Here is a 10,873-nt window from a genome sequence, read left to right as displayed (position 1 = left end):
TTGAACTACTAAATTAGTTTTCATCCTAACAATGTTATCGAAGTACATGTAGAGATTAATTGTCTTTTATGGTTATTTTATTTTATAGTATTGTTTGAGTAAATTTTAATTTTTGATTGGGACTTTTATGTTTATGTATGCTTTAATTTGATGCCCTTATAATAAGGGTATATTTGACTAAACATCCACAAATGTGACAAGTTTTATTTAGAAATCGATTCATTCTCTTTCTATTGTTTTAAAAAAATACATTTCTTATCTAAAAAATTGTGGTTATAATAAAATAGTTACCGTAGAATGATATTATGAGATATTTTGAAAGGTTTAGTAAAAAATAAGTTTAACTTAACTTGAGTAACATAGAATGAGGTCAGATGTTTAAATCTCTCGTAGAATTTTATTGTTGTAGTAATAATAAAAAATACTTTTAGAAAAGTTTAGCTAGGAATTATAATAAAAATTTGGAAATTAAATTCATGGCAAGAAAAGTGGAAAATTGAAACCAAGGTGGATTTGGGTTTGTTTGTTTTTCCTTTTTTTTGTGTGTGTAATAAAGTAAGTTGTTTTATATTCGTGAGTGTCTGGATCAATTTGCACATATCTCGATTAATCTCACAGGATAAACTCATCTAACCCTACAACATTTGGATATTTGAATATTCAGAAAATTCTAAGGATATTAAATCTTAAGTAAGTGATCATTATGAATTGTACCCATTTCTCCTAAACCATTTATTAAATTCACACCCTTTAAGCCAAACCATGATGGTTTAGAGTAGATTTGTTAAACAAGAGGTTTCTATTCGAAAGTAGATGTTGTAACTAATTAAGCTATGTTCAAATTAATAATAATCTTAAGTTTAAAGAGCCTAATCTGAATTCTAAATGTTTATGCTTAAAGAACAAATAGCTTCGGGTAAGGGGGGTGAGCTCGGAGTTAGCCTCTTCCTCTCATGTGTCGCCATAGTTAGAATGTGTTAGCGTACTACTATGTTGCATGTAAAATTTTGGAGGATCAGAAGTCTTCAATTCTTTATGTTCTTTATCCTAAGTGGTTTACATTGATTATGTCCCATGATATTCTCGTATAGTTATTTTGATTTTTTGTTATATTGATTCTTATCTATAAAAGAAATGGTAATGTAAGCAAGGATGATAATTTTACTTTTGATATTTAAGGACAATAATATTGTCATCGTCATCATATGATTATTATTATGATAATCCTCATTTTAAAAATATAAGCCACCACTTTCCGCATCACTACAGAGTAGAAAATTAAGAATTTTAAATTATTACGAAAAAAATAACCGAAAGAAAAAAAAAAAAGAAAAAAGAAAAAGGAAAAACTTGTCACAGAAAACTCACATACAGAACCAGCCGAGAACATGGCCGAGACGAGCAAGCTTCTTCTTCTTTCTTTCTCTCTCTACAATCGGCCTGCCATTCAAGAAGAAGAAGAGCAATATTATAACGCTTTACCCTAAACCCTAGACCAACCCACTTCTTCTTCTTCTTCTTCTTCTTCTTTTTTGATATTCCGTATTCTTGAAGCAATCCGTTGATTCAGTTCTCCCTCCATCGTCAACCAGTTTGAATTTTGTTTTTATGGTTTTTCTGAGGGATTTTGCCACGGGATCCACTGTTATAAGGTGGCGTTGATGAAGCTTCTTCGTCGATGCCAGAGGATTCTCATCCTCTCTCTGCTTTCTCTCTCTGTTCTTGCTCCTTTGGTTCTCGTTTCTCACCGTCTCAAGACCATCACTTCTATTGGTTCGTTTTGTGTTGTTTGTTTTTTGTTTTTTCTTTTGTTTACTACTGAATGTAAGAGGACGAGGGTTTCTTTTGGTTTTGGAGTTAATGTATTATTTTCTTGTGTTTGATTGATTTGGTTCGTTCTTTTGATTCAGGGCGGAGAGAGTTCATAGATGATTTATCCAGCAGGGTATGGCTGTTTATTTAGATTTTTTCTTTTTTCTTTTTTAGTTTGTGAGGTGAGTGATTTGCTGAAATGAGAGAATTCGATTGTTAGAAATGTTTAGTGATTTTTTGCTTTGGCGTAGGCTTAGTTGTTATTGTGAGATGTTCTCAATCGTATGTGATGTTTATCAGTGACTGAAGGGAATTTGATTAACATGAATGTTTTAAGAAGATTCAAGGCAGTTCTTTTTGTTTTCCCTCTTGTAATGTTATTCTTTGCAGAAGCGGAGAGATGTTGAAGCACTTAACTCAATTGAACAGGTACCCTTATATATCAGTTAAATCATCCGCTCCCTTGGTATCTCTCGCATGTTCTTGACTTTATGGTTAGTGAATTTGATCTTTACTGCCATTTGCATGAAGGAAGCGGGCGAGAGCTTGAAAGAACCCAAACCTATTGTTTTTGAAGATAAAAATTTTCAATCTAGAGAAGGAATTAACTCCCTTGAATTTGGTATGTTTGTGTGTGTGTGTGTTTGTGTCTTATTTTTCCCCTGTTGTTCTCACTTCTCTTATTTATTTTGCTTTATTCGGAGATTTTTCCATTTGGACTTCAGGAAGTAAACCCAGCAATGAACAGAAGGATAAACGGTTTGAGGATGGTGGGGAAAAGGTACCCTGTTATACAAATGCTTTTGATTCTCTTCAATATGGACTATTAATGGAAATATCTCCTTCCAAATGATATTTGAAATGTATATGTTTGGATTTTGGCTATAGTAGGAGTGTAATGCCTTCTTTGGCTTCGTATATCATTTATTTTATTTTATTCTTCAATGCAAAACAATTTCTTTAGACACCTGACACTCTTGATAATGATGAGCATGTGGATAATTGTTTGGGCTATTCAACTCTTCTTTATGATCTTATTTTAGAAGTTGCAAATGAATTTTACTTGTTTTTAAATTAAATTTGTTATTCTTGAACAGGCTACTCTTCTAACATATACCGCTTTTTAAAGCAATGAATGTACTTTATGGATTATTGGAACCCTGTTTTGGTTTTCCTTTTGAAGGTATACTAATATAGGATTACAGGTACTAACATACAAATAGCGTAACTGTTGATGATTGGTTGAAGTTCGTTGTAATGTTTCTTTATAGGAGTTTTGATGAAAGATTTTACTTTTTAGGAAACCTCTCTCATAATAAGTCGGAGGTGGTCTTCCTTTGAGTTCCAGTTTCTCAGTATGCTCATACATTTGGTTGCTTGCATGTGTTGATGGTTGAAGTTCACTTTCTCATCTAGCCAACATTATTTTTAATTAAAAGTCTTGTTTTGTATGAATAAACTGTCCATGATAAATTTGGTTGCTTGCAATATTGTTTTTTTTCCCCCTGTTTTTACATTATGTTTGAACTATGTGATTAGAAGGAGATGGTATATATATATATATATATACATATATATATATATTGTATGCTTTGACATATTGATGCAGAATATTTATGATTTCTATCATAAAGATCTATTTAAGCTAATGCATCTGATGACATGTTTTATTTAAGTTTGTGATCTTTAGATTTCTATAAACATCTTTTCAGCTATCAATCGTAGCAAATAGTCTCCTCCTTTTTGTAATTATAGCCTCAGTGCCCTCACTTATCTTTGAAGGTGCTTTTTTGTAGTTATTCCATTTATAGGACCTTTTGTATCCCATTTTATCATATCAATGAATGGTTACTGTTTCCTCAAAAAAATAATGTCTTATCACATCACACCAACAGAAATAATGAGCATCAAGTTTGAATTTATCGAGCATGGACATGCGTGCATATTATTTTGTTTGATTTGAACTAATCAGTATGTGCAATATTTAACCGCAATTCCTGGAACTGATTTTGGTTCTCAACATTGGAATTTCAGTATAAGTGGTTTCATCATTCATTACCTACTTGCTTTATTTTATTTTTTCTTTTTAAAAAAATTCTTTGGTTCCCATCTGAACCATTAGATTCACAAATGTTCTGCAACAGTGATTTATTCTCTAGCATACATGAACTGAAACGAATAAATAATTTGGTTCACCTGCACACTGGTTCTAAATTTTGATTGCAGAAGCATTCTTCTAAGGAAACTGGACGACATGATAGTAATCTTCATGCTCAGTCGAGAGGAGTGAGGGACGTGGAAATAGAGATAAAATATCCACAACATAATCGGAGTGCTACCAAGCGTGATAAGAATGCACACATAGCCCAGTCTAGATCTGTAGATTATAAGGTAAAGGAAATCAAAGATCAACTGATAAGAGCAAAAGCCTACCTAAGTTTTGCCCCACCAGGTAGTACTGCTCATCTGATGAAAGAGTTAAGACAACGAGTCAAAGAGTTGGAACATGCAGTTGAGGAAGTTACTGAGGATTCAGCTTTGCCAAAGAGGTAAATAGTAATTTCATTGCCACTTTTCACATTTTGTTAGCAGAGTTTAAAATAAAAATTGAAAAATGGTAAAGGTTACCTTAATGTCAAGTAGCTACGTTAGTGTACGGAAAATTATATCCAGCTTTTTATTAGAAGAGATATCTAAACTCGTGGAACTTGACCTGAACATCTGTTTAATTTATAGTGCTTTGCAGAAAATGAAAAATATGGAGTCTTCATTAGTAAAAGCGGGCCATGCTTTCCCAGACTGCTCGGCAATGTCTTCAAAGCTTCGAGCTATGACTGAAAATGCTGAAGAGCAAGTTCGAATGCAAAAGAAACAAACTACTTATCTTCTAAATCTTGCCGCAAGAACCACCCCTAAAGGCTTTCATTGTCTATCAATGCGATTGACTTCTGAATACTTTGCTTTGCAACCTCCGGAGAAGCAGCTGCTTGAACAGCAAAAGTTGCATGATTCTAAGTTGTATCATTATGCTGTCTTCTCTGACAATGTTTTGGCTAGTGCAGTTGTTGTCAATTCCACTATTTCAAGTGCTAAGGTATGTACTCATGATTTCTCCCCTTTGAGCATTGCAATCAACTTTACCATTTTTAATTCCACTATTTCCAGTGTAGTATATACTCATGATTTTCCCCCTTTGAGCATTGCAATCAACTTTACTATTTTTACCTTAATTAGAATTTAAAGTTTAAAACGTGTTATTTCTTGATTTGTATGAGGGCATTCTCAGGTTGTATATCCTGTGGATGTTGTCTCTTCTTTTAGTTTTATAATGGGTATTAGGGACAGCTCATTCTTCGAAAATATGTATAATTGTCTTGTTTTAAATTTGCAGGAGCCGGAGAAAATTGTCTTCCATTTAGTGACCAATTCATTGAACTTACCAGCAATGTCCATGTGGTTTTCACTAAATCCTCCCGGAAAAGCCACAATTGAGGTCCTGAGCATGGAACACTTTAAATGGCTGTCCACTGAGTATGATTTAGGATGGAAGATGCAAAATTCAAGTGACCCAAGGTTTACTTCTGAACTCAACTATCTTCGGTTCTATCTACCAAATATCTTCCCTTCACTGGATAAGATCATACTTCTTGATCACGATGTGGTGGTGCAAAAGGATTTATCTGGTTTGTGGCACCTTGATATGAAGGGAAAAGTAAATGCTGCTGTTGAAACTTGTCTAGATAGTGAAGTTTCTTTTCTACGGATGGATATGTTTATCAACTTCTCAGATCCATTGATTACTGAAAAGTTCGACCATAAGGCATGCACATGGGCATTTGGGATGAACTTATTTGATCTCAGAAGGTGGAGGGAAAAAAATATAACCGCTCTCTATCATAATTATCTACGATTGGTAAGAAAATTGATATCCTTGCTTTGGCTGCATTCTACTTTTCCTAGAGATAAAACTATTTTTACCCATTTATAAATTAGTAGTCACTATCTACGTTGTTTATAAATCAGTGCGATTCTATCATGTTAAGGCTGATCTGAATGTGCTGGCATATTTTTCCCTCCAGTATTCTGCTGATATTTTAGACTGCATAATTTCTTACATATTTTACTTGTGTTCTTACTTGTAATGTTTTGCTAAATGAATCTACCTTGTCTCCTAGCTACTTTGTACTTCTTTAGCTTATCAATCAGGTACATATCGGTATCATCACATTTTAAAAGATGTTATGCAAGGGTGAAATGGATGGCTTGCTCATCCTTCTTTTTCTCCCTTCTTCCTTGCCTCACTATGTGTTGAAACCTATATCTTCTTAGTCCAGAGAAAATCAAGGCCCCCAAGTTTACTGACTTCCATCCTATTAGCCTTGTCACTGTTTCCTCCACAAACTAATTCAATTGTGTGCTAGCTTCTAGATTGAAGAAAGCCTTCTCTCGCTAGTATTGAGGCTAATGATTTGGTCTTTGTCTCTGATTGGCAAATTTTAAATTCCATCCTTTTGGCTATTATGGATGCCTATAAGGTGAGGAGAACAAGAAAGGGAGGAGTTATCAAGATTAATTTTGGCAAAGCCCAGGACATGGTTGATAGGGATTTCTTATTGGGAGTGATATATCTAATTAGTTAGAATAGCTTATTAACTCTTCCAATATATTATTTTTGGTCTGATTGTGCACAACCAGTTTTGTCCACCGGTTCTGTTTATTATCTTTATTAATTAGTTAGTTATTTAGGTTGTTTGGTCCTTTGCCTATAAATACAGGCTAGACTCTTGGTTGAAAGTTTAATAAAATCCTTTGAAGAATTTTCTTCAAGACTGGTTTACACCAGGGAGTGCTTCTCAAGAAAGGCTTTGGACAACCCTCTTATAATTGTTGATGACACTTTTTTTTTAATGTCTAACGTGGTTATAACAAGCTCAATAATCTTCTTAAAGTACTGAACCTCTAGTGGATTTGCTTTTGTGGGCTTGTTTTTTTTGTATGCCCTTGTATTCTTTCATTCTTTCTCAATAAAATTTGTTGATTTTATAATATATATATATATATCAAGGTAAATTTTGCCAAATCCACCTTCATTGGCACAACAGTTAATGATTGTTCAATAAATCAAACTTGATATTGGGGGTATATTGAAGACCTGACCTCTATTTAGCCTGGGAATGACTTTTAGAGGAAGGCCGTCCTGGTTCATTTCTGGAAACTGGCGGGAGAAAGAATTTACAGCTAAATTTCCCGGTATAAGACCACTTTGCTCCCTTCAATTGGCAGATTCATTCTCTCTAATGCTTTCCTATCTAGTATCTCCATCCATCTTCTATTTTTTTTATTAAGATAATCCTTCAAAGGGTGGTTAGGAGTTTGATTAGGCTCTTCAAATGGATGGTTGCAAGTGATGTTTCTGTATCATTCTTTGGATTTGAAAAGTTAAATTTTGGGCTTCTATGGCTCCTCTACTTGTAGGTCCACGTTCTCGTTTCTTTTTATATGGATGGAGTGATAATTGTTGGCTCAAGGCTTAATGGAAACGCAAAGTTTTTAAAACAGGTGAAAGTTATTATTCGCGAGTCTTCATTCAAGAAAATTTCAGCACTTGCAACAAAGTGTGATAAAGATTCCTCGACTGTTATGTGTATTCGACATCTCTCTTGAAGATGAGACCGTGATATGAGAAAAAGAGCCTGTTTGTTGAGTGGATCTGATGAAAAGTTGCCTCAGAGCCAGGCAAAGATCATCACTTGAAGGCTTAGGATAAAAAGTGCAGTTTCTAGTGTCTATTTAGGATAGGAGTTTGAAAAGGGAAGTATACATTTGGCACATAGTAGGCTCCCCCAAAGTTCCAAGCGATTTTTTTCCCATCCTTCTTCGAGAGAAATTCCTCCAACTTTAGTCTAGACCGCATTATCTTTGGAAGTTTTAAAGGATTTTCCAGATATTATTGAGGATCTTTCTCAGTTTTTTGAGCTTTGTAGCAGGTCCTTTGGCCTGGTGTTTTTGTTTTCTCAATATTCCTCATAGTGGCTTTTAAGTTTGTTGGAGCAGCAGCCTCACTTGCAGCAATCCTCATGAACTTTTACCAAAGCCAATTTTACATTTTGTCGGGTTTTTTTCTTAGCTTCAGCGGCACTTTGGTTTCACAAGTTTGTTTCTGAAATTAGGTGCATTGTTCTCCTAAGTACTGTATTGGCTATTATAACTTTTGGGGATTTTCTTTTTTGGTCTGGTTGCTTGTTCTTTTCACTCTAGTTGGAAATTTGTATCCTTGAACATTTTTCTCTCTTTTCATCTTTCTAGTTTTCTTGTTAAAAAAGGAAGAGGGAACTATGCATTTGGTGTGTTTGCTTGTAGTTCGGAGGAGTTGGGGAGTAATAAGACTTTTTAATCTTTCCCTAGTTGTATATATCTCCATATGGTTTCATCAAAAGTGTTGTCAGAATTGTTTGATTCTAGGGAATGGTCTCTAACAAAAATATGTTTATATAGATCATACCTAGTACATCGAAGAGAAAATGGGTGGGAGTTAAAGTACAAATGGGAAAGAGCTTGGATTATTTGATTGTAAGATGGAGTTGAAGTTCACCCAGAGTTTGGTGGGAATTTGGGGCACGGGAGAAGTATCCAATGGAGAAGAAAGATCAAAGGAGGATCGTGGTAAGAGGAGCCCTTGAATCTCTTGGTGTGTTAGCTGGAACTTAGTAGAATCAGGGGAACTCTAGAATCATTCCCTAATTATATATATATACTTATTTTGAATCTTTTTTTTTTTTTTAAAAAAAAGAAACAAGACTTTTCATTGAAGAAATGAAAAGAGATTAATGCTCAAAATACAGTGTAATAAAATAAGTAAAATGAAGTAAATACAACCAAATAAAATCCATGACTAGAGTTGTCCAAAAAAGTAGAGCAAAAAGAAAAACAACCCAAAACAGAATAAGATGGCGCTTGATAGAAGATCACTAAATGTGAAACTAAAAAAACCAAGAACCATGTGATGAAGCCAAAATAGGAGCCAAAGGACTTTGACAGCTTTGAAAAAAGGCCACTCCCATCAAGCAAGAGAAATAACATTGAGTTGCCATAGAATTTGAAGTAGAGGTCAGAAAGCTCCGACAAGAGTTGCTGAAAATTTTCAATCTTCTGCTTGGGATACTTTTTTGCACAAAAGCTTCTCCTTTTGAATTCGATCCAATTCTTCATCTAGATGAGCTATCCATTCTTGAAAACAAAACTTCAATAAATGTTGTCGAAATACAGGAGAGAAAAACTCCAAACAGTTAATGCAGGCAAAAGAACTTCTTGGAATGCCTTGAAAATACAAAATTCTTCGACAAAAAAAAATAATGCTGCCGAAAAGAACTCCTTGAAAAGACAGAACCCAACGGCCTTTGTTAATATTGCCAGCCGAAACAAATACTCCAACAATTCCAATAAACATTCAAACCAATCTTTCTAAAGGATATTCGTTTGAAGAAGTTGGAGATACCAATTTTTTGGGGAACATGTATATCCTGATGGTTGATTGCCTTAGGTGGAACATTATTTTCTTGTAAATTGGTTAATAGAAGCAGAAAAACTTGAGCTTTGTTTAGGAGAGATATTGTCAAATGCACATTTTGTCTATATCTTTTTCCTTCTGATATTTGTCAAAAAAATTTATTAATCCATGCCTTCGTAGGCTTTCTCAATAACAAGTTTGATGACCCACTCTCTCTCTCTCTCTCTCTTTTTTCTACCTCTTCATTTGTGATTGATTAAATCTGTATAAAAAATTTCTTGTTGGTTATCTGAAATTTGTTTTAGATGACTTTTTGGATTCTTTCCGTCATTCATGAGAATGGTTATCATCTGTTTTGGTGATTGATACCTCTGGGGATCAAGTCAAATCTAAAATAGCTCTTAGAATACCTTAAAAAGTATCTACTTATTCCAAGCTTTTAAGAACTCCCCTGGAAACTCGATGGTCCTGGTGATTTATGATACCTGCCAACTCTTTCACTTCGTTAATTGTTATTTCAATTTATAGAACACTTTTTGTTTATAGTTTGTATTTTAATACTGTAATTCACGTTTTGGAAACCATAGTTTTAGAGTCAGAAAATACTTATCAAATGCACATTTTGTGCTGCCATTCCTCACTGCTATCTTGTAATAATGCATGCAGAGTAAGGAACGACCAATGTTGAAGGGTGGAAGCTTGCCTTTGGGGTGGGTTACATTCTATAACCAGACCACGGCGGTGGAGCGACGGTGGCATGTGCTTGGACTCGGCCATGACTCAACCGTGCCGTTAGACGTCATCGAGAAGGCAGCTGTTATACACTACGATGGTGTTCGGAAGCCATGGTTAGATATTGGGTTTGGAGAGTACAAAGAGTTATGGAGCAAACATATGGACTTCAACAATCCATATTTGCAACAATGCAACATCCACGGGTAATTAATAACCAACAAAAACAAACAAAAGCATAGAGTTTTGATTAGATGTGACATTTAGTTACTTTTAATTAGGAGGCTGCATAATTCTCTCAATTCTTTCTTCTACTTCTTCTATAACAATTCTTCATGTAAATTGCAACTCATTCTTTCCCCCAAATATGTATTTTCTTTTTACCATAACCTTGTAGGAAGTTGAATTATAGTAATGATTCAAAATAAGAAATTCCACCTTTGGTTGGGTTAGCCTTTTGTATATAAAAGGAATTTGGAGACTTTTTACCAAGCTAGCTTTCACTTTTATTTTTGTTTGCTTTTGATTATGCAATATTATAATGTTCTTGTATAGAGGTTGGTGGGATTATACCATTAGCCTTTGTAACTTCACCAATAACATTGTATTTTTATTTACATACTAGAGTTTAAAATTTTTAAGTTTACATACTACCACTTGGTACATCGCTTTAGTTATTTTAGTTCCTATACTTTTAACTTTTGTTCATTTTGGTTTCCTTACTCCAAAAATATTTATTTTGATCTTTTACTTCTAAAGGAACCATTTTGGTCTCTTTACTTTTGTTTTTATTTTATTTTTAGTAGACCAACAAATGACCAT

At 34.1% G+C, this 10,873-nt stretch overlaps 1 protein-coding gene across 2 annotated transcripts; it reads left to right on the top strand.

The window, feature by feature from the left end:
* The first annotated feature begins 1,308 nt into the window (after nucleotides 1-1,308).
* Nucleotides 1,309-10,543, top strand: LOC120087307 (putative galacturonosyltransferase 6). 2 transcript variants are annotated; one of them, XM_039044264.2, is made up of 9 exons: nucleotides 1,309-1,773; nucleotides 1,911-1,945; nucleotides 2,203-2,241; nucleotides 2,344-2,434; nucleotides 2,538-2,593; nucleotides 4,039-4,361; nucleotides 4,549-4,906; nucleotides 5,204-5,725; nucleotides 9,986-10,543. In XM_039044264.2, exons 1-9 carry the CDS (start codon nucleotides 1,662-1,664, stop codon nucleotides 10,259-10,261), a joined length of 1,812 nt encoding a protein of 603 aa, XP_038900192.2. In that variant the 5' UTR covers nucleotides 1,309-1,661; the 3' UTR covers nucleotides 10,262-10,543. The 2 variants fall into 2 exon arrangements, with proteins under 2 accessions (XP_038900192.2, XP_038900191.2); XM_039044263.2 differs by having other exon boundaries at nucleotides 1,337-1,773; nucleotides 2,517-2,593.
* The last annotated feature ends 330 nt before the right edge of the window (nucleotides 10,544-10,873 follow it).

Source organism: Benincasa hispida, chromosome 9, assembly GCF_027475165.1.
Source record: "Benincasa hispida cultivar pf3 chromosome 9, pf3_genome.v1.1, whole genome shotgun sequence".
In the NCBI taxonomy this organism is placed as follows: domain Eukaryota; kingdom Viridiplantae; phylum Streptophyta; class Magnoliopsida; order Cucurbitales; family Cucurbitaceae; genus Benincasa; species Benincasa hispida.
The sequence above is the reverse complement of the archived record's forward strand: the minus strand, read 5'-3'. Positions and strand labels throughout refer to the sequence as shown.

Coding starts and splice junctions, on each gene's coding strand:
- LOC120087307 (XM_039044263.2), top strand. CDS start 1,662: ATGAAGCTTCTTCGTCGATGCCAGAGGATTCTCATCCTCTCTCTGCTT. Junction 1,774..1,910: donor CAAGACCATCACTTCTATTG/GTTCGTTTTGTG, acceptor CTTTTGATTCAG/GGCGGAGAGAGTTCATAGAT. Junction 5,726..9,985: donor ATCATAATTATCTACGATTG/GTAAGAAAATTG, acceptor TAATGCATGCAG/AGTAAGGAACGACCAATGTT.